The 27,191-nt window shown below is 36.3% G+C and overlaps 1 protein-coding gene across 3 annotated transcripts in view; it reads right to left on the reverse strand.

The window, feature by feature from the left end:
- Positions 1–27,191, reverse strand: part of TEX9 (testis expressed 9) — a 161,824-nt gene that overhangs the window by 60,919 nt on the left and 73,714 nt on the right. The window contains exons 1-2 of one of the 3 annotated variants that reach the window (XM_069459525.1): positions 8,784–8,835; positions 8,604–8,695 (exon numbers count right to left, since the gene is read on the reverse strand). The exons of 1 other annotated variant lie outside the window; for it this stretch is intronic. In XM_069459525.1, the coding sequence (XP_069315626.1) occupies positions 8,604–8,695; positions 8,784–8,810 (119 nt within the window). In that variant the 5' untranslated portion in view covers positions 8,811–8,835. Of the gene's footprint in view, positions 1–8,388; positions 8,696–8,783; positions 8,836–27,191 lie in introns of those variants that run through there. One more of the 3 variants, XM_069459533.1, reaches the window with a different exon arrangement.

Below are 27,191 nucleotides of genomic sequence, written 5' to 3' on the forward strand. Positions count from 1 at the left end.
GCTTAATCTGGGGTCTGGTGACAGACACAATGTGGCTCACACCTCAGCTACACACTTCACTATCAGTTTCATCAAAAATAACGGTGACTATTTTGACTTCCACCTGTCACTCCTTTTTTTAAATTATTATTGTTCATCCTATCTGGAATCTAGCAAACAACAGGAATACAATATATTTACCTGGTCCCATCAAGACTGCAAGAATGACAGTATCACTGAAGGTAATTGTTTTTAAAGGAAAAAATGCTTATCATCCTACCAGCATCATCCAACCATTTTTATTTTTAATATTCCCTTCCAATTTTTATCTATAGCCTATACACAGTTTTGTACTGTTTTCCCACAGCAATACAGAAGGGATATGTTTATCTTCACATCTTTATAATTAGCACCTTGAACAGCTACACATTATTCTAATGAATTACAGTTAACATAATGTCCTTAACTCCATCGCTATTGTTAGTTCAAGTCCCCTTTCCACTTTCAAAGGTTAACACCATAATGAACATCTTCAAAAGCATATATTTTTTTTCTCCAATTGTCACATTTCTAGGCTATCTATTAATAGGATCTTTTGAAGTTATATTAAGAAGATATGTTGAGGAATTTAAAAATGAGATCTTGTTTTTCTTAGTTACATGATTCAGAAGTAACAAAAACCACTTAAAATCCCCAACCCCAGGAAAAAAGGAGGAGCAGTATCATATCCTTTCTTAAAACAGTCTTAATATCTTAATTTTAGGATTAGTTGGTCAAAAGAAAAATGCTTAATTAAGAGAGACTTAAAGTTGCATTTTTAGATGCCATTACCTGATTTTTCAAATTTCCCTAACAGGAATCATGAGGACTTGAAATGCCAAATAAAATGCAATAAAGGAAATATTGCTAAGCTCAAACTCAGGCAAGGGAAATGCCCTTATACTAAGAATAAAGCAGCAATTCAAAGTGAGAGTAGTAAACAGGAACAGAAGCCAAAATAGCTTAAAAGCTAGAAGCTGATGCACATGTGAGTCATGAAGGGCTACACCTGTGAAACATAGGATACAAAAACTCTGCCCATCACCTCAGGTGAGCAGAAACAAAGCTACAGCCATGGGTGGAAAAGATTCTTTTGTGAACAACGAGAACACATAAGAGTGAAATCCAAATTCATCTATCCAGATGGTACACAGACACTATGCCAAAACTTTAATATGGAAGAAAGCTGGCCTGGAACCAATGAAAACTCTAAGGTAGTAAAGGTAAATTCAGAACCATACTACAGAGACATTTACTATCTAGAATATATGAGACTCCCTCAGAAAGCAAAATAGAATCAGCAGATGTGAGAAAGGAAAAATCTGTACCATAAGAACTAGAGATAATATAAAAATCTAAAAAAGATTTTTAAATTAGCATTTTATTTTGGGGAAAAAAAGCAAGAATAGAAAACATTAGGCAAGACCCAAATATTATTACAAAAGAGCACTGAATTTGAAAAAGAATCAAATAGAAAGTACATAAATGGAAAACATAGTCACTGAAATTAAAAATTCAATGGATATGTTGAACAACAGAATGGACTAAACAGGGAATGAATGAATTGGAAGATAGATTTGAGGAAATCACCTATAAGGAGGTACAAAAAGACATGGATCTCAAACAAAATAAAAAAAACAAATCCACATCTGTACACATCATAGTAAAACTGCAGAATTTTAAAGATTAGGGGAATATTCTTCAAACTACCAAATCATTATTTTAAAAGAAAAGAGAAAATTAGTCTACCAGCATGATTATTTAAAAAGCTGACAGATGTCTCATTAACATCTCTAGATATCACAGATAATGAAAGAGTATCTTTAATGGGCTTAGAAGGAAAAACTGGCCATCTAGAATTCTACGTTCAGATAAACTGTCATAGAGAATAAGTGCAAAGTAACAAAATTTTCAGAAAAGTCTGGAGAGTTTAAGACTCAGTCTTAAGTGTAAGTTTACACTTTAGAAAGGAGGAAACTGAACCCTGAAAAACAGAATCATGAAGATATCAGAAACATGATAAATCTAAATTAGTACAGACTACAAAAAGAACACTGATGATTAACTGGGTGTGGGTATATTTAAAACAAAAAAGAAAAATATTATCTCATTTGAAAGACAGGAAAACCAACTTAAAACATTCTAAAGTCTTTTCAAACCAGTAAAATAAAAACAATGAAAATTCATTCAATCCAACAGCAGACAGACAATAATCAAACAAAGAAAAGACATAGCAAATAGAAAACATGAAAAATAAGACGGCTAAGACAACTCCAAGTTAGTAAACACAATAATGTAAATAAATGAAATTCACTTACTAGAAGGCAGAAATTACCAGACTGGTTATAAAAGGAATGCTCTTCAAGCTAAATGACACAGAGCTTGAAAATAATGGGTTGAAAAAAAGGTAACAGACAATATATAATAATGAAATGAATCAAAAAGATTTAAATCAAATAATATAGCCCCAAACAAAAACAGCCACAAATATATGTAGAAATTTTTAAATTATAATTGTAATTGATAATTTTAATACACTTCTAATAGAAACCAAAAAAGCTAGTATGAAAAAACTGGTGAGGATACTGATATTATGAACAAACTTAATTAGCTTAATCTAACAGATTAGCCAACAAATATTAATGATACACTTTCTGTCAAAGATCACATAGAACATTTACAAAAACTGAACATGTACTAGGCCACAAATAAGTCTCAATACCATTTTAAAAATCCACATCTCATAAATTCTCTGACCATAGTGCAATTAAAAATAAATTTAAAAATAAAAACAAACCAGCAAACAAATAATCCTACATGCTTGGAAATTGAAAAACACACTCCTAAATAACCACAATGAAAATCATAAACTATTTAAAACTAAATAATCACAAAAGAAACACATTTCGAAACAGACCCTGGAATATAGTTAACCTATAGTTGGAGAGAAATTTACAGACAAATGTATTATTTAAAAATGAGAAAAACGTGGCCGGGCGCGTGGCTCACGCCTGTAATCCTAGCACTCTGGGAGGCCAAGGCGGGTGGATCGCTCGAGGTCAGGAGTTCGAGACCAGCCTGAGCAAGAGTGAGACCCCGTCTCTACTAAAAATAGAAAGAAATTATATGGACAGCTAAAAACATATACAGAAAAAATTTGCTGGGCATAATGGCGCATGCCTGTAGTCCCAGCTACTCGGGAGGCTGAGGCAGGAGGATGGTTTGAGCCCAGGAGTTTGAGGTTGCTGTGAGCTAGGCTGATGCCATGGCATTCTCTCTAGCCCGGGCAACAGAGCGAGACTCTGTCTCAAAAAAAAATAAAACAAAATAAAATAAAAATAAGAAAAACAAAATAAATGAGGTCAAGAAACTAAAAAAATAAATAAATCCAACACAATTAGAAGAGATCATTTCGATCTCTTTCTTTCTATAAAGACTAATGAAATTCTAAAAATAGCAAAGATTAGCAAGAAAACCAAATCTAGTTCTCTGTAAAGACCAATAAAATAGATAAATCTTCCAGCAAGCTTGATACAAAAAGAGAAGACAAAAACAAACAATATTGGAAAACCTCCAAAAGAAGGGATGTATATAGTTACAGATATGGTCAAGATTTAAAACATCACGAGCATACAATTAATTTATGCTAATACATTTTATTTATTTATTTATTTATTTATTTTGAGACAGAGTGTCGCTTTGTTGCCCTGGCTAGAGTGAGTGCCGTGGCATCAGCCTAGCTCACAGCAACCTCAAACTCCTGGGCTTAAGCAATCCTACTGCCTCAGCCTCCCGAGTAGCTGGGACTACAGGCATGCGCCACCATGCCCGGCTAATTTTTTCTATATATATTTTAGTTGGCCAGATAATTTCTTTCTATTTTTAGTAGAGACGGGGTCTCGCTCTTGCTCAGGCTGGTCTCGAACTCCTGACCTTGAGCGATCCACCCTCCTCGCCCTCCCAGGGTGCTAGGATTACAGGCGTGAGCCACCGTGCCCGGCCCATTTTAAAACATACATGAAATGAACATTTCTAGAAAACTATCAATAACCAAAGATTATTCTAGGAACAATAGTACATCTAAATAGATGAATAATCATTAGAGACTGAATTCATGGACAAAAGGAATTCCCTTGACAAAAAAACACTAGACTCAGATTCTGATTATAAAAACTTCCAAGAACAAAAAAAATTATTCAGCTTATTTCATATAGGTAGGATAATTTTTATATCAAAATCAGAAAGGAAAAGAACTAGAAAAAAAAGCATAACACCAATCTCACTTTTGTTCATAGAGGCAAAAAAAAACTGACATAAAATTATAGCAATCAAATCCAGCAGTCTTTAAAGGAAAACAAGAAACCTGCCTTTGTAGTTCAGTATGTTAAAACATTAAAAGAGAGGGAAAAACATATCATTAGCTAATTGCAAGGGGGTGGGGGTGGGGTGGGGTTAGGGGTTAGGTAGATACCCAGGGATTCCGGGTCTCTTAGGGACAAAAGTGGGTGCTGTCGCCTTAGTGCAACTGCCCCACTAGGGAAGAAGGATGAAGGTAGGCCCCAGGCCCTCATTTGGTCCTGTCCCACCCTAACCCTCTCCCCAGTGACTGCCATACCTGGGGGAGGAGAGAATAACCTATGAATCAATCAATCATAACTCAGTACGCCAGCGGCAAAAGAATGCTGAGGACTCTCTAGCCCACAGGCCAAGCAGCATAGGTACCATAGAGTCCAGAAATTGACATAGAACCACCGCATGTGTAGTACTGCAACTCCCACAGTCCAATCAAAGTGGTTCCATGGTGACGTCTGAGCCACCAGGGAGGTCTCAATCTGGGCACTATAAAGCAAGATGCAGACCATAACCAAGTCCTTTGTTTTGCACCCTTCCTTTTGCTCTCCCTTTGCTGCGACAATGGGTCCAGTCATCATCTGTGGCATATGTATCACGCTCTGTAAACCTGTATCTTGCTCTTGCCCTATAATCCTATCTTTCTCTCCTCAATAAACCTCATCTTCATGCTTGCCTTACTTTGGTGTGTCTGGTCATTCTTCAGCCATGAGCACACTAAGAACCAACATTTCAGACTAAATACCTCACGGGAACTTTGACAGACTTAACATTCACTCAAAAAGGAATTAAGGAGAACAAGTTTAAACCAAAACCTTAGAGCAAACCTCAAATGTAGTGATAAATTATTAAAAACTGGCTCCTCAAAATTATAATCAAGATAAGAAAGCTCATTATCACTTTTTCTATTCCATACTGCACCAAAGATCCTAAACAGAAAAAAAAGATGATGCACAAGAATTATAAAGGGTCAAAACTATCAGAATGACTGCCTTCATCAAAAATCCAAGGGACTCTACAGAATGAATAGGAGTTCAGCAGGGCTGAAGATCCATATTGAAACTGCCCTTTACAAATTAATAAAGGGGTGCAAGGTGAGAACTGTGGTAAGGGCCTAAACTTTACAAAGGCACAAGCATAGCTAGAAATAATAATAATGACCAGCCACTGTTCCTTTGTTGCTTTCCTATATTGCTACTCAGGAGTCACATAGCTAACGGTGATAAAGATTCTTAACTTTATCCATAGATAACATCACTCTTATGAAACATAAGGCTAGTTTTTGAGACATCTTCCTGGTCCTGCATTTCCGTAGAAAGGATGACCCACCCAGATCAATGGCCCATACTGAGGAACTGATTCAACTCATATTGTGACCCCCACCCAAGAACGAATTCAACAAAGAAGACACTTTCTACACCCTCATGGTTCTGCCCAAACCCAGCCAATTAGCAGACCCAATTGCCTAGCCTTTTGCCCACCAAACTGTCTTTAAAAACCCTTTCTCCCAATTTTTCTGGGAGGTGGATTTGAGGAATTCCTCCCATCTCCCTGCTTAGAGCTCTGTGGACTTAAGCCCTTTCTCCATTGCAACCCCACCTGTCTCAGTGTATTGGCTCTTCTCTGCACAGCAGGCAATACAACCTGGTTGGGCAGCAATGTCTATATAAATATAGATGTGTAGCATCAACATGTAAAAATCAGTAATGTTCCTACATACAACCAATTAGAAAATACAATAGAAAAAAGGCCATTCATTATAGCAACAAAAATTATTCCAGGCTGGGCGCGGTGGCTCACGCCTGTAATCCTAGCACTCTGGGAGGCCGAGGCGGGGTGGATCGCTCGAGGTCAGGAGTTCGAGACCAGCCTGAGCAAGAGTGAGACCCCCGTCTCCACTAAAAATAGAAAGAAATCATATGGACAACTAAAATATATATATATACAAAAAATTAGCCGGGCATGGTGGCACATGTCTGTAGTCCCAGCTACTCAGGAGGCTGAGGCAGTAGGATCGCTTAAGCCCAGGAGTTTGAGGTTGCTGTGAGCTAGACTGACGCCATGGCACTCACTCTAGCCCGGGCAACAGAGTGAGACTCTGTCTCAAAAAAAAAAAAAAAAAATTATTCCACACCTTGAAACAATTATATATGTAAAAATTTCATGTAGTGAAGTGATAAAATATTAAAAGACCAAAAAAAAAAAAAGCTTGTGTAAATGGAGATGTACATTATTTGTGGAAGGTAAGATTCAATAGCATAAAGATGTCAGTTCTCCACTAATTAATCTAAAATCCAGTGTAATTGGGTTTTATGGGGAGGTTTGTCCTACCATTCATGATATAATCTTATTGTTTAGCTCTCTGGTTTTATAATACAGGCCTGAAGCTTGGAAAATCTATCCACTTGAGTGATTAGCATCTTCCTTTAGTCTATCCTCTCAAATAGTGATTATTTCCTGCAACTCTCTGACAGGATCTGAATTGCAGAAGATTCTGGATTGAGGTCCCTGGGAAGTGCTGTGTTCTAACTATTGAAGAGATATCCCAATATTTTTAATACTAAAACAACAGGTGGTAAAATTGATATTATACTCAATTATAAACTCATAATCTTGCTTATAAGGATGGCCAGACATTTTACTCTTCTGCAAGGTACAGAGTGCTCTACAAGATTTCAGCAGAGCCAAGAAGTTACTCTATTCGTAAGTCTCAGATTTGCACACCTCGGGGTACAGATAACAGAACAAGTAACAACTGGCTACCATTGCCATAAAACAACTCCTGCTAGAATAGAATAGTTACTGTAGATATCTCACTTTAAGCAGGACTATATCCCCAACTGTAAGGGGATCAGGAAGGCCACTGAACAAATGTCAATGACCCCAATATAATCCTCTCTCTTAACTACCTACCTGACATTCTGAGTTGTTTCCCAGAAATGGTGGATTTTCTGCAAGAGGAAGGCTAAGATTCTGAAGGCCCCAGCGCAGACTTCCTGATGACTCACCATCCCCAACAACCTGATCCCAATACACAGGACCTGCCCTAAGGCACGTGGCCCCTCCTTTAAAAGCCCATGAATTCCCTTTGTTTGAGAGACAGATTTGAGGCAGCTTCTCTCATATTAAAAATTCCTTTCATCCTTGGCAATCCTCCTTGTATCAATAATTGGATCTTTGTGCAATGAGCAACTAGACCTAGACTGAAACCCCCTTGCAGTTTTGACAACACAACAACACATCAGAGCCAGGTACAAAATATACCGTAAAATAATTAAACAAATTAACCTAAGCAATGCAGGTATTTAATACCATCTGGATTAACAGTAATGAGGAATATCTGTTTGGTTCAGGCACAACTGATACAATAAATTTCTTGTAACAAATTATGCTGATTAAAAAGAAAAATCAGTAAGAATGAAAAAGAACAACAGGGGAGACTACTTAGCATGGTTAAGGAAGACCAATTGGCATTATAGGTAGAAGGCATGTGTGATTGCCCTCAAGGAAAGAGAAGGAAAAAGTTTTAGGAACTAAAAGGCCACTGAGGCTGGAGAGTTCTGAGCAAAACGGAGAGAGCACAAGATCAAATAAAAGAGTAGGCAGGAGCCAGATATGTCAGAGCTTTTGAGGTACAACAGAAAACTACTGTAGAGTTTTATGCAAAGGAATGACATAATCAAATTAAGAGTATTCTGGCTGCTGTGTGGAAATTGGGGAATGAGGAGTGAAATGGGCCAAGAACGAAAGCACGTGTTGTCATGATAGTTTTAATTATACTGGGAACACACAAAGAAGGGAAATTCTCACTGCCACAAAATGAGGTTGAGAACGGTAATTCGGTTGCCCCGAGAAACAAGCTCTCAATTTAGAAACCAACCATAAAGGAAATTTGCATAACGTAAACTCCAAAAAATTTGAAATTAAGCGCAACTAGAAATTAAGCTAAACTAGAACCTCAACTATTCTTGCTATCCAAATCATTCCCAACAGTATCAATTTGTTGACGAACACGTTTACTTGGGCTCAAGTTTCGCCCCCTTCAAATATCTTCTAAGATTCAGGCGAGCTACTCAGGTGAAAGAGAAAAGATAGAGGGCAGATGAGCGGAATGATGGGAAAGGAATGCTGGACAGTGAGTGCCCCGAAGATCCAGCCAGTCTCTAGGAAAAGTACTCATGAGCAGCCTCATCCAGATGAAAGAAAAGGAAAAGCTCAGCCGCCGAATTTCTTACTTATATTCTTCCTCCTTGGCGAGGAGGTCCGGTCGAGGTGTAGCAGACTTCTGAACGCGCGGCGGGAGCGGAGTCCCTGGAACGCTGCGTCTCTGTAAAAGAAGCAGAGACTTTTAAACCTGAAGTTAAAGGAGGTTCGGCGTCCTTAGTCGCTACCCAGGTGTCTGGGGTTGAACTGACCCTGAGACCACGGTTTCGCCCAGCCATCTTTCCCGAGCGCGACGCCGTTACCGAGGCAACGACGCATCTTCCCGCGAGAGTTTCCACATCCCGGGAAGCTTCCCGCGAGAACGCTAACCCCTTCCCACTACCCGGCTCCAGGCAGGGAGCTGCGCGAGGCTTGGGTAGCGCCTGAGGGCTGGGCAGTAGGAACCGCCACCGCTCGATGGAGTCTGCACTGCCCCAGGAGCCCAAGAAGCCATCCTAGTGCTTTGACTTAGAGCCGGTGAAAATTTTCAACTTGGGGGTGGAGGGATCAACTAAGGAAGGCAGGTTCGTTTCTGCTACTCGATAGAAAGCAAGCTCGTGGAGCCCCGTGCCCTGTTGTGCTTTTCCAGCCATTAGTGGCCATTTGGACTCCCACCTTTTGCTTAAAATGAGCTCTTCAAAGTAATTCTAAAGTTCTGATTTCTAACTTTTATTTACAGCATGCATGGTTAAGAGCTCAGGCTCTCTCAAATCAGTCAGCCTAAAGTTTTACCCTGGCTCTGCCATTTACAAGGTATATGGCATTAGGCAAATAACTCTGTATCTCCGCTACTTCATCGATCAAACAGGAGTAAGAATAGTGCCCACTTCACGGTTACTGTGAGGAGTAAATGAATTCATGCCTGGAACATAGTACTTAAGTAGTCAATAATTCCAGTTGTTTGGGATCTGGCACCTTAGATCACTTGGCCATCCTGACACCCTCCAGTTGTTTTGGAATAAAATTGACAGTCCAGAAATAAACCTTCACATTTACGGTCAGCTGATCTTCAGCAAATGTGTCAAGACCAGTCAATGGAAAAAGAGTAGTCTTCAACTGAATATTCACATGCAAAAGAACACAGTTGGACCCTTACCTCACACCATATACAAAAATTAACTCAAAATGGACAAAAGAGCTAGACTTACGCGCCATTAATAAAACTCTTAATGACCTGGAATTAGGTAATAGAGTCTTAGATATGACCAAAAGCATAAGCAATAAAAGAAAAATAGGTAAACCAGACATTAGCAAAATTAAAACCTTTTGTTTCAAAAGATGCCATAAATAAAGGAAAAAGACAAACCACAGGAAGGGAGGAAAATTTGCAAATTATATATCTGATGTGACTTGTGCCTAGACTATATAAAGAACTATTAAAAAAAAAATAAAATAACCCAAGTAAAAAATGGGCAAAGAGGCTGGGTGCAGTGCCTCAGGCCTGTAATCCCAGCACTTTGGGAAGCCAAGGTGGGAAGATCACTTTGAAGCCAGGAATTTGAGACCAGCCTGGGCAATGTAGCAAGACCGCATCTCTACAAAAATTTTAAAAATTAGCCAGGTGTGGTGGCATGCACCTGTAGTCCTAGCTACTCAAGAGGCTGAGACAGGAGAATCACTTGAGCCCAGTAGTTTGAGATTACAGTAAGCTATAATCACACCACTGCACTTAAGCCTGAGTGACAGAGGGAAACTCTTCCTCTAAAGAAAAGAGGCGGGGTGGTGGGGGAGTGTCTTGAATAGAAATTTCTCAAAGAAGATATACAAGTAGCCAAAAGCACATAAAACATGCTCAATATCATTAGTCCTCAGGGAAAGAAAATTAAAACCAAAATAAGATACCACTTGACACCCACTAGAATGGCTAAAATTAAAAGGATGGACAATAACAAGTATATGGGAGGATGTGAAGAAATTTGAACCCTTATGCACTTTTGGTGGGAATGTAAAAATTGTGCAGCCACAGTCTAGCACATCTCCAAAAGTTTATACATAGAGTTAGTCACTCATAGGTATACACTCAAGAGAAATGAAAACATACCCACACAAAAAGTTATACGTTATAGCAGCATTATTCATAATAGCCAAAAAGTGAAAATAACCCAAATAGTCAGAAACTGATTAGTGGATGAATAAAAAGTGGTATATTCACACAATGGAATATTATTCAGCAACAAGAAAGAATGAAACACTGATATATACTACAATATGGATGAACGTTGAAAATGTCACTCTAAGAAATCATTCACAGAAGACCACATATTATCTAATTTCATTCACAAAAGACCACATACTGTATGATTCCATTTTGCTATGACCACATATTATGTGAAATTTCCAGAATAGGCAAGTAGATTAGTGGCTGCCTTGATCTGGCAGGCAGAGGATTGCCTAAGGGGTTGCAGAGATTTTGAGGGGTGGGGGTAATAAAAATGATTGTGTTGATGGTGGCACAACTCTGTGAATATACTAAAAAGCCAATGAATAGTATATGTATGTCAAGTACATCACTCAAGCTGTTAAAATATTTTTAAATTACAAAAATTATTTAAAACATCAATGGATAGAGAAATGAACACAATGCTAGCACTCATCATAAGGAAGCTGGAGTATCTAAATTAACTGCAAACAAAGATGACCTCAGAACAAGGAAAATTATCAGGGACAAAGAAGAGCATTATACAATCCCAGTGTATATGCACCAAATAATAGAGTATCAAAATGCACGAGGCAAAAACTGAGAGGAATGCAAGGAGAAATAGAAAAATCTATTATTACACTTGGAGACTTCAACACTACTCCTTTAGTAATTGATAGTTCAAGCAGGCAGAAAACCAGTGAGGATATAGTTGCCCTGAACAGCACTATCAATTAATTTGATCTAATGGACATTTATAGACTACTCCATTCCACAACAGCAGAATACACTTTTTCTCAAGATCACAAGGAATATTCACCATGATAGACCACACTCTGGGCCATAAAACACACTTTAAATGTAAAAGAATAGAAATTATATTAGTTTAGAGCAGCTATAACAAAGTATCGTAAACCGAGTGGCTTAGAACAACAGAAATTTATTGTCTCACAGTTCTAGAGGCTAGAAGTCCAAAATCTTGGGGTCAGATGGATCATGTTCTCTTTGAAATCTGTAGGGGAGAATCTTTCCTTGCCTCTTCCTAGCTTCTGGTGGTATCTGTCACTCCTGACATTCTTGGGCTTGCAGCTACATCACTCCAACCTCTCCCTGCCTCTGTAATGTTATAATGTTCTCCCTTTGTGTCTCCGTTTTCACATGGCACTTCCTCTTTTCAGAAAGACCCCAGTCATGTTGGATTAGGACTACTTTAATGACTTCATCCTAGCTTGATTACATCTGCAAAGCCCTCATTCACAGGGACTGCGGGGTTAAGACTTCAACATATTTTGGAGGGGAACACAATTCAACCTATAACAGAAATCATGCAAACTATGGTCCTAGACCACAATGAAATTAAACTAGAAGCCAATAATAGAAAAACAGCTGGAAAGTCACAAAATATTCAGAGGTTAAATCCATACTTCTAAACAAGACGTGGGTCAAATAAGTACCTAAATGAACATTAAAATACAACTTACCAAAATTTGTGGAATACAATGAAAGCAGTGCTGAGAGTACTTAGCATTAAATGCATGTATTGGAAAAGAAGAAAAATCTAAAATCAACAATCTAAATTTCCACCTTCAGCAACTAGAAAAAGAAAAAAAGTTAAGCTTTAAGAAAACAAAAGAAAAGAAATGATAAACATTAGGACACAAACCAATGGAATTGAAAATAATAAAGCAATAGAGAAAATCGCAGAAACCAAAATCTGGTTCTTTGAAAAGATCAATAAACCTCTAGCTGTGCTAACCAAGGAAAAAAATAGAGAAAACCCAAATTAGCTGTTCTGTGTTCCTTTATGTGATAGAGAGTCAGGTGTGGCCATGAGAGGAGATGCAGGAGAGGTCAGGAAAATAAAGTTTATTATCCTCAAAAGTCCTAGAAACAAGTCATGCCACATCACAAAGCAGTACATTGCAAAGACTCAGGGTGGTCAGGAGGCAGAAAACGGGAGCAAGGGGAAAAACTAGAGTAGAGACTTTGTTGGAGTTTCCACAGTAAAAGCAAGGCAGGGCAGAGTAAATAGGTTAGGATTGGCTAGTTTGAATAATTTCAGAGGGCTTTCAAGTATAGGAGCTGTCCCTAATTGCTTGGTACCTGGCCCTGGCATGATTGAGACAGAAGAATATTGCCTCCTGGCATCTATGGGCCAGACAGAAGAGGTATGGCTCTGGATTGGTTACTTTGCATATCGAAGCCCTGCTAACTGGCTGAAACCTTTTGCTATGAAAAAGAACTGGTTTGCCCCAGGAGAGGTAGTCTCTCCCTAGCCAGAAAAGTTTTTTTAAGATGTCAAAACATCATATACAGAAAATTTAAAATATAAACAATACAATACCAATATTAGAAATGGAATAGGAATCATCATTAATTATCCCATGTACATTGAAAAGATAATAAAGGAATATTATGAACTCTATATGCACAGATTTAATAAATTAGATGAAATCAACCAATTCCTTTGGTAGCTGAAAGATACCAACTACCAAAATTCATGCAAGGAGAAATAGATATTCTGAATAGGCAAAGATACTGAGTCAATAACCTTCCAACAAAGAAAGCACCAGACCCAGATGGTTTCTCTGGTCAATTCTACCAAACATTTAAGGAAGAAATGATACCAATTCTATACAATCTCCTCTAGAAAATAGAAACAGAAGGAAGACTTCCTAACTTCCAGCATTTCCCTATTACTAAAGGCAGTTAAAGACATAAGAAGATAAAATTACAGACTGTTATCTCCCATGAACATAGATGAAAAAAATTCTTAACAAAATTTTAGCAAATATAATCCAACAATGTATAAAAAGAATTTTGCAACATGACCAAGTGGGATTTATTCCTGATATGCAAGGATGGTTCATTATTAAAATCAATCAAGGTAATTCAGCACATTAGGAAGATAAAGAAGAAAAAATCATTTAATCATATCATTTTTTTTCTTCTCAGTAGTAAGATGACATCACTTGTTAATTATATAAATTGATGCAACAAAAGCTTTTGACAAAATCCAACACCCCTGATGGTACAAATTCTCAGAAAACTAGGAACAGAGGGGAATGTCCTTAAATTGATAAAGAACACCTACAAAAAACCTACAGTTAACATCATATTTAATGGTGAGAAACTGGATGCTTTCCCCCTAAGATTAGGAACAACACAAGGGTGGGAGTAGGGAGGAGGGGATGGGTATATTCACACCTAATGGGTACAGTGTGCACCATCTGGGGGATGGGCACACTTGAAGCTCTGATTTGGGTGGGGCAAAGGCAATATATATAACCTGGGCGTTTGTACCCATAATATGCTGAAATTAAAAAAAAAGAAAAGAAAAAACAAAACAAAAGGAAGAACACAAGGATGTCCTTTCTCATCATTCTCATTTAATATCAGATCTGAAGTCCTAGCTAGTGCAATAAGACAAGAAAAGGAAATAAAAGTATATAGATAGAGAAGGGAAAAATAAGCCATATTTGTTCATAGATGACATGAGTGTCTATGGAGAAAATCCAAAAGAATAAGTAAAACACTCCCAGAACTAATAAAACTGATAAAATTTGGTATAAACATACAATGGACAATACAATAGCATTCAGCTTTAAAAAGGAATAAAATCCTGGCACATTCTACAACACGAATGAACCTTGAAAACATTATCCTAAGGAAAACATCCAGACACAAAAGGACAAATATTGTACGATTACACTTATGTGAGGTACCTAGAATTGGCTAATTCATAGAGTTAGAAAATAGAGTAGAGGTTACCAGGGGCTGGGGAGAAAGGGAAATGGGAAGTTATTTTCCAATGAGTACAGAGCTTCTGTTGGCAGGATGAAAAAGTTCTGGAAATCGATAATGATGATCATTGCACAACCTTGTGGATGCACTTAATGCCACCAAATTGTATACTTAAAAATGATTAAGATGGTAAATTTTATGTTATGTATATTTTACCACAATAAAAAATTCCACTAGAGGGGCATCCTATAAAATGCCTGACCAGTACTCTTCAAAACTGTCAAGATCAAAAAATAAATAAAAATAAATAATAAAAAAAAAATCAAGATCATCCAAAATAAGGAAAGTCTGAGAAACTGTCACAACCAAGAGGAGCCTAAGGAGACATGACAACTTAATGTAAAGTAGTATCCTGGACCAAACCCTGGGACAGAAAAAGATATTAGGTAAAAAACAAGGAAATCTGAATAAACTAAGGACTTTAGCTAATAATAATATATCAGTAATGATCTATTAATTGTGACAAATTAACCATGCTAATGTAAGGTGTTAACAATAGGGGGAACTAGGTGGAGGGTATATGGGAATTCTCTCTACCATATTCCCAATTTTGCTATAAATCTAAAACTGTTCTTAAAGTATTTTTTAAAAAGAAGCTAAAAGGGATTTCTGCTCCAACAGAATTCTGAGCTAAATGATCTGGGGCACCCTCCCATTGTATAACAACCAGCCTCTTCAAAAAAAAAAAAAAAATTTATGCATTGCCTAACTTAAAACAAGAGGAATTTCCATGTGTCCTCTTGATATTTCCCCCATCCAGATCTCTGCCCCCTAAATAAACAAAATTGATTCTAGGAGTAGGCAATTAAGAATAAAACGATTAAGCCGAGAAAATGCCCACAGAGCTGTGTTCAGAAAACAAGGCTTACATCAACAGCAATATGGAGGAGCTGAAACCGAGACCTTTACACTAAGCTAAAAACGGAAGAGGCTAAAAATATTAATAGTTCCAGATTGGTAGTGCCCCCATGCTCCTAGCAGAATCAAACACAAATCCTCTTCAGAGAAAAAAAAAAAAAATCCACAATTAAGCCTACCAGATTCCCAGATTAAGGTCAAGAAAATGTGAGTTCACCATCAAAAAACACCAGACATAAAGGAACCAGATCACCATGACTGAGAAAGCAGAAGAAATAAATATTTACATCTCCAAGAAGCTCAGATATTAAAATTTTATCAGTTGTGAAATATAGAAGAGCTATTTAGAAAATACTTAAATAAGAGATAGAATCACAACAATGAGCAACAAAAGACTACCAGGAATGATCAAGCAGATGTGACAAATAATCAAATTCAAATTTTAGATATTAAACATATATTTGTTGGAATTAAAATACTCGGTGGGTAGATAGAATGGCAAATTAGACACAGATAATTAGTAAACCATAAAATATCTGAGAAAATTATCCAGAAGGAACAGAGAATAAGGATGTGGGAAATATGAAAGAATGTTAAATAATATAGAAGTTAGACTGAAAAGATATGACATATAAAAAATCATATTCCAAGAAGGACAGATGTGAAAAATTGAGAAGCAATATTACAAAACTTAATTGCTTAGAATTTTCCAGAATTTAGGAAAGAAACAAATGCACAAATTCAAGAAGCACAGTGTATCACAAGGAAGATAAATTTAAAAATCTATTCCTAGAGCTATCATAAATGCCAGAACACCAAAGAAAAAACAGATCTTCAAAGCAGCCAAAGAAGAAAAAAGATTGATAACCTACAAAGACGCAATTACACTGAAAGTAGGTGTTTTAATAGCAACAATGGAAGCCAGAAAGACAGTAAAATAATGAGTAAAATCCCATGATAATAAGATCCATTATAATGAGAATTTGGATCAAGCATGGTTATTAATCACCAATTAATCACTAATGATTGGCAGCCTTCTGTCTGGTCTTCCGTCTAGTTCTAATTTCAAATTGAGTAGGATAAACTTTCGTCTTTTGACTGAATGAGGTAGGGGACATGGAGAGAAGGGTAAGACGGGGTGGGGCATAGTAAGTACCCTATCCTAGGAAGCAGGGAGCCAGAGGGTGAATCCTTTATTGCTAGTACTCTTCTAGCCCAATCCCTTTTGATTAGACTGTCTAAATGGGCCCCAGCTAAATAGGAGATTACTAATTGCTGTCATTGCCCTGGAAGTCCTAGCCAGTGAGACAGGATCCAGAATTGGCACAACTTGATATTTATTTTGGAGCAGACAGCCACCACCAACTGGTGCTGAACCACAACCAGGATGAGCAAAGATTTTAATTATAGAGCCAGACCATTGGAACTTCTAGCCAATCAGCTAGAAAGACTCAGGTGACTCATGTCTTTAATTATCACAATAAGCCCACTCTTTTTATTACACAATCAGAAATTTTCATCTTCACTAATCTTACTATGAGGGGATTTTATTGTATCTTAAAAGTTATCAAAGAAAACAATTTCAGTTCAGAATTGTGCACTCATCTACCAATACTATATTGCACAAGTGAGGGGGAAATAAAGATATTTTCAGATAAATAAGATCAAAGAGATTTAGCACCCACCTACTCATACCAAAGGAACTTCTAAAGGATGTACTTCAGGAAAAAAAAAATAATACCAGAGGAACACTTTGGGATACCAGAAGAATGGTGAGCAAACAAAATAATAAACATGTATGTAGGTCTAAATAAATAATTTCACCAATAATCCCACTAATGATAATGTCTAGTTTGTGGGGTTTTTTACAAAAATAAAAGAGGGACTAAAATATTGGCTTCTTATCAAACTAGGAATAGAAGAAAACTTCTTCAAGATGATGAAAGGTACCTCAAAAAAAAAAAAAAACCCTACCTCTAACATTATATTTAATAATAAAAAATCACATGCTTTCCCCCTAATATCAAGAACAAGATGGGCATTTTTACTCTCACCACTCCTATTCATAATCATACTGGAGTACTGAAATTTCCACCCTGTGCAATAAATGAAATCAATCAATCTATCTTGGAAAGGAAAAAAATAAAACTGGGTCTTCATAGATGACATGATCACTACTTAGAAAATTCCAAAGTCCATGGAACTACTTTTTGAGTTTAGCAAAATTTTAGGATACAAGGTCAATATACAAAAAATAATTATAGTTCTATATACTAACAATGAACAATTGGAAATCAAATTTTTAAATGCAGTACCACTTATAATAGCACTAAAAAATATTCATGGATTGGCAGACTCATTGTGAAGATGTCAGTTCTCTCCAATCAACATCCCAGTAGAATTTTTGCAGAAATTGACAAGCTGATTCTAAAATTTATATGGAAAGACAATGGAGCTAGACGAGCCAAAACAATTTTGAGAAAAAGCAATGTCGGAGAATTCACAATACCTTATTTCAAGATTACAGTAGTCAAGATGGTGTATTACTGATAAAAAAATAAAGACAGGTGGGTGTGGTGGCTCATGCCTATAATACCAGCACTTTGGAGAGGCCAAGGCAGGTTTACTTGAGGCCTGGAGTTTGACATCAGCCTAGGCAACATAGCAAGACCCAGTCTTTACAAAAAATTTAAAAATTAGCTGAGTATGGTGGTACACAACTGTAGTCCCAGCTACTCTGGAAGCTGAGACAGGAGGATCGTTTAAACACAGGAGTGTGAGGGTGCAGTGAGCTGTGATCGTGCCGCTGCACACCAGCTGAGTGACAGAGTGAGACCCTGTCTCTAACAACAACAACAACAACAAAAAAGTATATATAGAGATCAATGGAACAGAATAGAGAGTCCAGAAGTAGACCCACACATTTTATTAAAGTGCAAAAGTATCCAATGGGAAAAAGGATAGCCTTTTAACAAGCACTGCTGAAACAACTGTAAATCAATATCAAAAAAGCTATACTGGACTTCATACCATATAAAAAAATAACTTGGCAGTGTCTCATAAAGTTAGACATATACTTACAATGCTACACAGCAATTGAGGTAATTACCCAAGCAAATGAAATATGTCAAAGACAAGAAACTATATATTATATTATTCTATTAATATTAAATTCTGGAAAAGGCAAAACTATAGTGATTGAAAGTAAATTGATAGTTGCTTGGAACTGGGATGGGAGAAAGGCCGTGACTGCAAAGGGCCACCAGGAGGAATTTTAGTTTTTGGCAATGTTCTACATTTTGATTATGGTCATGGATACGTGGCTATATGTAAATGCCAAAACTCGTTACACTATACACTTAGACTGGACAAATATTATTGTATGTAACTTATTCCTCAATAAATCTGGGGAAAAATAAACTGGTTAAGATATTCCTAAAACTTCTTCATATTCAGTTTGACTTACTTGAATCACTTTTCAACTGAGACATCGATGTCCACCCTTCTCCATACAGTATTGTCTTCTGTATATCATGTTGGTTATGCAGGATTTAGTAACAGTGCTCTACTATTTTCTCCAGAATTTTCCTTCATGCCTCTAACACCCATTCCGCAAGTTTTGATGTGAATGTCAAGCAATGATAATCACATTACTTCTGCTGCTTGTCTGTGACTGTAAGATGCCTACTGACTTCAGATATGTTAAAATGTGAAAAAACGTACATTTTGGAAGTGAAATGTGGTAGAAGGAAACAAAGTTTAATTCCTGGTGAAATAAACTTTTTATTGTAATGTAATGATCTCTTTAACGCCAATAATGCTTTTTGGTTAGTCAGTTTTATCTGATATAACTTAACTAACTTGGCATTCTTTTGATTAGTCATTTTCCTGGTATGTCTTTCCCCCACCTTTTTGCTTTTAGAAATCAGCCCTGCTTGGACAATTCAAGGGCTCTAGAGAGCTAGTGTCAGTGTGCAGAAGAGTCCATGATGCCTGGTGAGAAGTGGATACCTGATAGGGCAGTAGCAGTACCTTTAAGGTAAGACTTGCTTGCACAAAGTACACATCAGGCAACTCTAAGGACCGCCAGAAATACTTGAGGAACATTGCAGAAGTGGCTAATGTTCTCTGTAAGCAAGTGGAGCAAAAGCCAACGACATCTGAATATTAATGTAAGAATGACTCCTATCTCTGTCCCCTATCGACCTATTTCAGGACACATATATACAACGTATAAAAATGTACTTAAAAGCCAGGAAGGATTGTACTAAAATATCAACCTTGGTTATCACAAATGATGAAATCTGTATGTTCTAGTTCACTACAAAGAACACACATTACTTTTGGATATTTAGAACACCAAAAATAAAATGAAACAAATATGAGATTACCCATCTAAAACACAATGGAATGACTGAGCAATAGGCAGACTGAGAAAAGGCCTCTAAATTTGGCAAGAAAGAAGTCACTGCTGGCCTCATAAGGATATTTATAGTAAAGTAGAAGAACTAGAAGCCTTGTTACAGGGAAATGAGTAGAAAGCAATTACTCTCAACAATATGTTGGAGGAATTTGGTGCCAAAGGAGGGTTGTATATTTCTTTTGAATTAGTCCATATCCTAAAATCGGAGGCTTGGGCCTGACCAACTAATTTGTCTCATGCTGATCTCTATGTATTTCACCTTAAATTTTTACCATATCATCTCTTTTTGTTAGATTTTTTTCACTTTTTATTAGATTTAATTTTAAATAAGTAGTTTTAAATCACAATCTTAATCATGGTCAAAAGTTACTTTTAATAATTATTTGATTCCTTTTAAATTAATGCAACCTTAAAAAAAACTGTTACAACTCAGAAAGCTGTAGATAACTCTCAAAAGTCTACGCTATTAATTTAGTATACTCATATGATTTTATGTTTCCTCAAAAGTTTCCTCAAAAGAGATATAGATATAGAGATATCAGAAATTGAGTAATAATTATTATTTTTAATTTTTACTTAAAAATATCCAAAGCCAAACAATTTTTTGTTATCCTTGGAAACCTACTATTCATTTTTCAACAGATTAGTCATTGTTGTCATGAAGGGAAAAAAAACCACAGCCAAAACAAGAGCATGTACATTCATTCAATTAAAACAAGTTTATATTTTCTGATTTTTTCTTAACAAATTTGCAAACAATCTAACAAATCATATATACTATATAAAATGTATAAACTAGTTATAAGTCGATAAAAGAAAACAATGTCAGTCCAGTCAAGGCAATAGGAGAAATTTAAGATTGGATTATGGAACCAATTTAGTCTTAATTTATGTCACCTTGGTTACAAGTTTAGTAGGAAAACTCTAAATATGTTTTCCAGTTTTAATTGTCAAAAAACTTTGGCACACAAATTCATGTAGGGAAAGTTCTCATTTTCTCTTCATGTATAGAAAAAACTACTGCATTAAAATATGGATTGTCTCTTCAATATTTTATGATAGATGTAGATGCCTAAGTAAAACTTTTCTATTGAAATGATTTGCTTTGAAATTATCTGAAAAAATACATTTTTTAGTTTAAATTTTAAAAAACAGACTAGTCCAATGCTATATAATATAATAATAACACTTGTAATTGGCATATTATATTTACATAATATATTATAAATATTATATCAATATAATTATACATTAATGTAAGCAATATTGTATTAAATATTTAATAAAAATAATAATGTTCTTTATAATGAGTCATGCTGAATACATAAAATAGTTAAGTAACATTTATTCCATCTCACCATTATCCCTAACATAGTTATATATTTTTGGAGGGAAAGATAATTTCTAGATGTTCTTTTTCTTCAGCATGTTAAAAATTGGCAGCAAACAAGGTCACATATACACACCCTTATTATTTGTTATGTATTTTTCAGCAGCTGTTCTCTACCTTCAAACATTGTGTAATTAATATCACATGCAGTCAGACATGAATGTAATTAAATCTGTAGCCCTTCCTGACTGAGCAGAAGCAGAGTCCTAGCCATAATTATTCAAAATCTTTTTAATGTTAATATTCATGCTCAATAATTATCAGATCTGGTTATGAAGCTGTACCTTATTTTGATCTGTCATCCCCCAAATGACAGATGTCTCCTCAAGTCCTGCCCTTATACTACTGATTTTCTGGTGTCTTTCAGGTAATACTTGTCTACCTCCTAAATGGCTAAAAAGCTTCAGCTCCAAATCAAGTCATGGATGGAACATGTCACCTCTCACAATGCTCCTCTTGAACAAGGAAGTGCTCTGTGACATTTATCAAATAAACGATGCTTTTGATTTCTTCTACTTTAAATGGAACTTGTAAATTCAAAATCAGTCTCCCATAATTCAAGTCTGCAAATATTTGAAAAAATTAGAAATGTTTATCATTTTACGTAGCCAACACATCTGTTTTGAAATAATGTTTCAGAATGTATAAAACATAGCATTTGGCTATGGAATCATTATGAAAACAAATAAGAATTAAAGAATACTGTGAATTCTGGATCTTTATCCAATAAAGTTCATCAGTTTGGATGTTACTTGAATAAACATTTGCAGTTGATTCAATATATGGCACTAGTAACTATAATAGATAGAGAAAAGTCTTATAAGATGGTGGGGAAAAGGTATACTAGAAATAAGGAAATTCAGTCTAATGTGTATGTGAAGCAAATATTATACAACATGGAAAATTGGGTGTCTAAGATATCTTTAACATTAGCTATGAACAGAATCCCAATCTATTCAAGATAAAGTATTTTTAAAGTTCAGATGAAATTTTTCTATAAAATCATAGAATTTTAGAGCAGTATATAATCTGGCAAAAGCCCTTCATTTTACAGTAAGGAGGAAATCAAGTTCTAGAGAAAAGGTTCACTCAAGGTTACATGGTTCCTTAACAGTAGATTTGAGATTAGAAGACAGATTTATGACCCAAATCCCATTGTTCTTTTTACTACAAAAATTATAAATTAGACTAGTATTTTAATTTTATAACCAGTATAATCTGTTTTTTTCTAATGTGTTTCACATTCAAAATTAAACCCTTGAACTGTAAAAGATATAAAGTTTAAGAAAAAAATCCTGTTCTAACATGTGTACAACCAACTATAAAAAGTGTAAAAATAAAATACTTGCTATTTTAGAGGTGAAAACTAGGCTGGATAGGAAAATCCATTACATACAAAGCTGTATATTAGCAGATCATACAATATTTAAGTGATGTTGGAGGATATGAAACTGAAAAAAATGCAAAATTCAAGACATCAATATAATAGAATTTATGATTACGTAAGGAAAAACTTCAGGGGGAAGGAAGGATTTGAGCTGGGCCTTAAAGGACATGTAACATTTGTCAAGCATTGGAACAGAAGAAGGATTTGGATGTGGATTCAAGGGAAGAGGAAACTAGCATGTCTGGAATGGGGCTTTATGGTGGGTTGCAGGGAATAATAAGGGGTGAATCATAATCAGGAAATATTAAAGGTTCTTGAAACTGAAAGTAGTACTATAATTTTCTTTTAAAGATTTTTTTTTTTTTATTTTTAGAAAAATTCACCCAACAGCAGTGAATAAAGTGAATAGAGAGCGGAAACTGTGTGGGAGTACTCCCTAAGAAACTATTTTGGCAATCCAAACATTTAAATTATTTGAAAGAAACAAAAGTATACTTTGAAAGACAACATGAGCAAATAACATACAGTTTAGACTCAGGCAGATCTAGGCTTGATTCCTGGTCCTGCCACCTCAGAGCTGTGCAACTTTGCAGAAATAACTACCCTGAGCCTCAATTTCTTAATTTTTAAAATGGAGAAACCCATCTGGTAGGGTTGTTATGACAACAAATAGGTGGTGCATTTTAACAAATTTCCCAGATTTATATGCATGTTAAAATTTGAGAAGCGCTGCTCTGGGTTTTTAAGGATTGTAAGGAACATTCTCATGTTTTTTCAATTAATGAGAATTTATTGTGGATATACAGAGAGGAGGTCATTGGAGGAAAAGGAAACAGTCTCAATAGACACATAGCTAGGCTACGGAGAGAACTAGGGTATCATTAAGAAGGCAACAGAACTTTAGTAAACTGCTTACTTGATCCTACCTATAACAGCAGACTTTCATTGCTCCTAAGTGTAGTGTTCCACCACTGAGCTACTGTCTTCATTACTAGTGCTCATTGCTATGAAATAACCTTTCACAGCAGGTGTCTCATTCAAACTCTCTAAGAGAATTCTCTGTTGGTATTGGCCAGTTATTGGGCACCATGGTGCTCCTCTTAGCCAAAGCTCTCATGATAGGCTCACTTGCCTGTCAGCCAGTTCATTTGCTACCTTTGGGTCCAATCAGCAGTGATCATGGTATTGAGATCCTAGAAACCTGAGCAGGGCCACCTAGGCTTAAGGGATGCTTCTGGTCTATTTGTTCAGAAAGAGATTATGAGTAGGCCAGGCACTCATATCTCATGCCTTATATCCCAGGGATTTAAATATTTGTTCATCAGTTTTGCATAATTCCTCTAAGAATAGGAAAGACTAGGAAAGATGGTTTGGATAATGTGCTGAGTTGGAAAGAAGATAGAGAGGGGAAAATAGAAATTGGAAGATATTTAAAAATGTATGTCTACCTATAGTATGAAATTATATAACAGAGCCCAATTTTTATTAACAATATCTTATGTCGGCCGGGCGCGGTGGCTCACGCCTGTAATCCTAGCACTCTGGGAGGCCGAGGTGGGCGGATCGTTTGAGCTCAGGAGTTCGAGACAAGCCTGAGCAAGAGCGAGACCCCATCTCTACTAAAAATAGAAAGAAATTATATGGACAGCTAAAAATATATATAGAAAAAATTAGCCGGGCATGGTGGTGCATGCCTGTAGTCCCAGCTACTCGGGAGGCTGAGACAGGAGGATCGCTTGAGCCCAGGAGTTTGAGGTTGCTGTGAGCTAGGCTGATGCCACGGCACTCACTCTAGCCTGGGCAACAGAGTGAGACTCTGTCTCAAAAAAAAAAAAAAAAAAAAAAAAAAAAAACAAACAATATCTTATGTCAGAATTTGAGGGAAGTAACTGAAATTTGCTGCATAAAAAGATTATTTTTTAATTTTAAAGTAATATATCTCTGATGTGACAACAAATGTGTTTGTTGCTTTCCAGTAACCTGATATAAAGTATCCTCTGGTAAGCATACTGAAAACAACAGAGATAACAAACAACAATAGAAGTGACGTCAGCCACTGCATTGTCAAAAGAAGAGTAAATTATTTAAATGGTTTATACTAATAGAAGACACATGGCAAAGCTTGAAATAGAAATGTAACAACTAACATCTGGGTGTGCCTTTATCTAACACTTCATCATTCAACACTTTTCAACCCACTCCTGTCTGGGATTCCTTTTAAATCTGCATATTTCAACTTCCTAGAAATGAAGTTCATTCTCTAAACTGTTAAAGTTGCTTCTTTTTCAATCTTGTTCATTTTAGAACAGCTTTAAGCTCACTTACAGGGATATCTTCAGACCAAGAGCTTCCTTATGCACTTATCTTGCATCCTCTTCCACTCAATCTCAAGTACAAAAGAGGATGATAATAGTTTCTCAAGTGCCTTTGTTAACAAAGTTCCGTACTAGGACTTAGAGAAACCAAAAGAAATCATTTTGTAGCCCTCAACTTGGTACCTTCTCTGAAATAACATTTTGAATTAGAGAAATACGTAATGCCAAATAAAATAGACATTTTCTCTTTCACATAGAGGATATTTTTAACCTAATCTTTGTGTCTACTTTGAAAATGATTTTTCGAAACCAGAATTTTTTTGAGCTTAATATTTTGGTGATGGCTAAATCTCGTTATTTAAGACATTTGCTGAAACTAGGGGTAATAACCTCTAGCTAGGCCTAATTTTTTTGCCTTGCTAGAGATCAGTCAGGGGTTTGCCTGCTGTCCTTTGATTCTCTCCATTCAAAATGATCTTATACAGTATGCAGATACCACCACGCTGGCCGTAGTCCAACTGCTTAGGATGTAACTGTTTTTATATCCAAGTAGAACTCCACACCCCAACTTTTCTGAGGGCAAACTGAGAGTCTTTTGCCTGCAATCAGATATCTTCCTCAAGGGAGGATGGAGTTATAAGTCTCTTACAATTGTTTTTTGGGCTGAAACATTCAACAGGGATGGTGTCCTATCATAGCTTCGTTATCTCATTTGAGACAGGTTTATTAGGCAAGTCTTTCTTTGTGTTTTACTAGAAACAATAAACAGAAAGCTGGCATAAATTTTGAACAAAGTTACATTGGATCCGCACATTTCCTGTGTATTGCTATAATGGGAAATTTATCTTTCTTAGAAAGGTGCACAAAATCTAGGTAAGACTTACGAGTTATGGTTAACAACCATAGTTGTTAATTTTTTCTCGAGAGAGGCAAAGTATTATTCATTGTATTCTGAGTGTCTAAGGTTTGGCGTCCTATGAAAGGGAAAATTGACCTAGGGTCTCCTGAAACAGTGACCCTCAATGAAGCTATGGAAATTTTTTATAGTTACCATTCTTCTACCTTACCTATTCCATTGCCACATGTACTAAAAACACCTTTCTCTAATATTCATCATGTGTCACATCCCTGCCTGGTCTTGGCCTCAGCTAGCTATCAGTTAACTGAATATCTTCTAAGGTGTTTCCCCTTCATGACCATTTTCATTGTATTTTGGGACCTTTTAAAAACCCATACAAGCACAAGTCCTAACAAAATGAATAAAAACCCAGGAAATTTATGTGACCAGGATTGCTGTATCCCCCAACGGAATAAAACTAATGGCTAGAGCTCACCAGGATAAAGGTTTAGACTCACCGGGTCCCAATGCTATTCTAGGCTAAGTGATTAGAATCTGGAATTCGTTATTGTGAATAAAATGAGAACCTTGTAGGCATCTGTGGACTTGTAATGTGGCTGTCTTAGACTCTAGCCCCCACCACTAGTGCCTGCTCAATATAACGGAGATTCTACCTCAAATCGTAATTTGAATTGCCATCCCCATTGCTGTGTCTGGAATCCTTAGTAGGACCCTGGTCTCCTTGGTTGTTCTTTATAATCGTCCTATCATTACTAGGCCAGATGTTATGTTGTGCACATGCCCTTTAACATTTTAATTTGAATTGTATGTTACACAATTGCCAATAGGGAATTATAAAATACACTGTATGTGTATATTTTGCATATTAATACAGAGTGTTCAATAAAATATTTAGCACCTATACACCAGACCCTGCACTAGACATTGGGGATACAAAGATAAATAAACAAGGTAGAGTCCCTGAGGTCAAATTCATTTCTTCGTTTTTTTGTTTTTCTAAAAGCCCTGACTTAAACATTATTTTTTTTTCTTTTTAGAACAGTGTCTTGGTATGTTGCCCAGGCTGGTCTGGAATTCCTGGCCTCGAGTGATCCTCCAACCTTGGACTCTAAAAGTGCTGGGATTACAGGAATGACTTCAAATTCTTGAAAAAGAAGTATATACATAAGTAATTTAAATACATTATAATAAGTATTATAAGCAAATTTGGTACCAAGACCTATGAGAGCCTAGGGGAGGGACACCTAACTTTCAACCTTTCTGGCTAAAGGAGAGGGGAAAACGGACGGCTTCTCTGAGGAACTAAAGTCTTAATTGATCCTTAACAAATGAGCAGGCATTCTCCAGATAAAAAGGAGAGGAATGGGGTTCAACTTCTGGTATAGCTTAGTAATTTACTTAGTAATTTACTAGACCAACCCATTTGCAGATAACTATAAACTCTGGA

This window comes from Eulemur rufifrons, chromosome 2, assembly GCF_041146395.1.
Source record: "Eulemur rufifrons isolate Redbay chromosome 2, OSU_ERuf_1, whole genome shotgun sequence".
Taxonomy (NCBI): domain Eukaryota; kingdom Metazoa; phylum Chordata; class Mammalia; order Primates; family Lemuridae; genus Eulemur; species Eulemur rufifrons.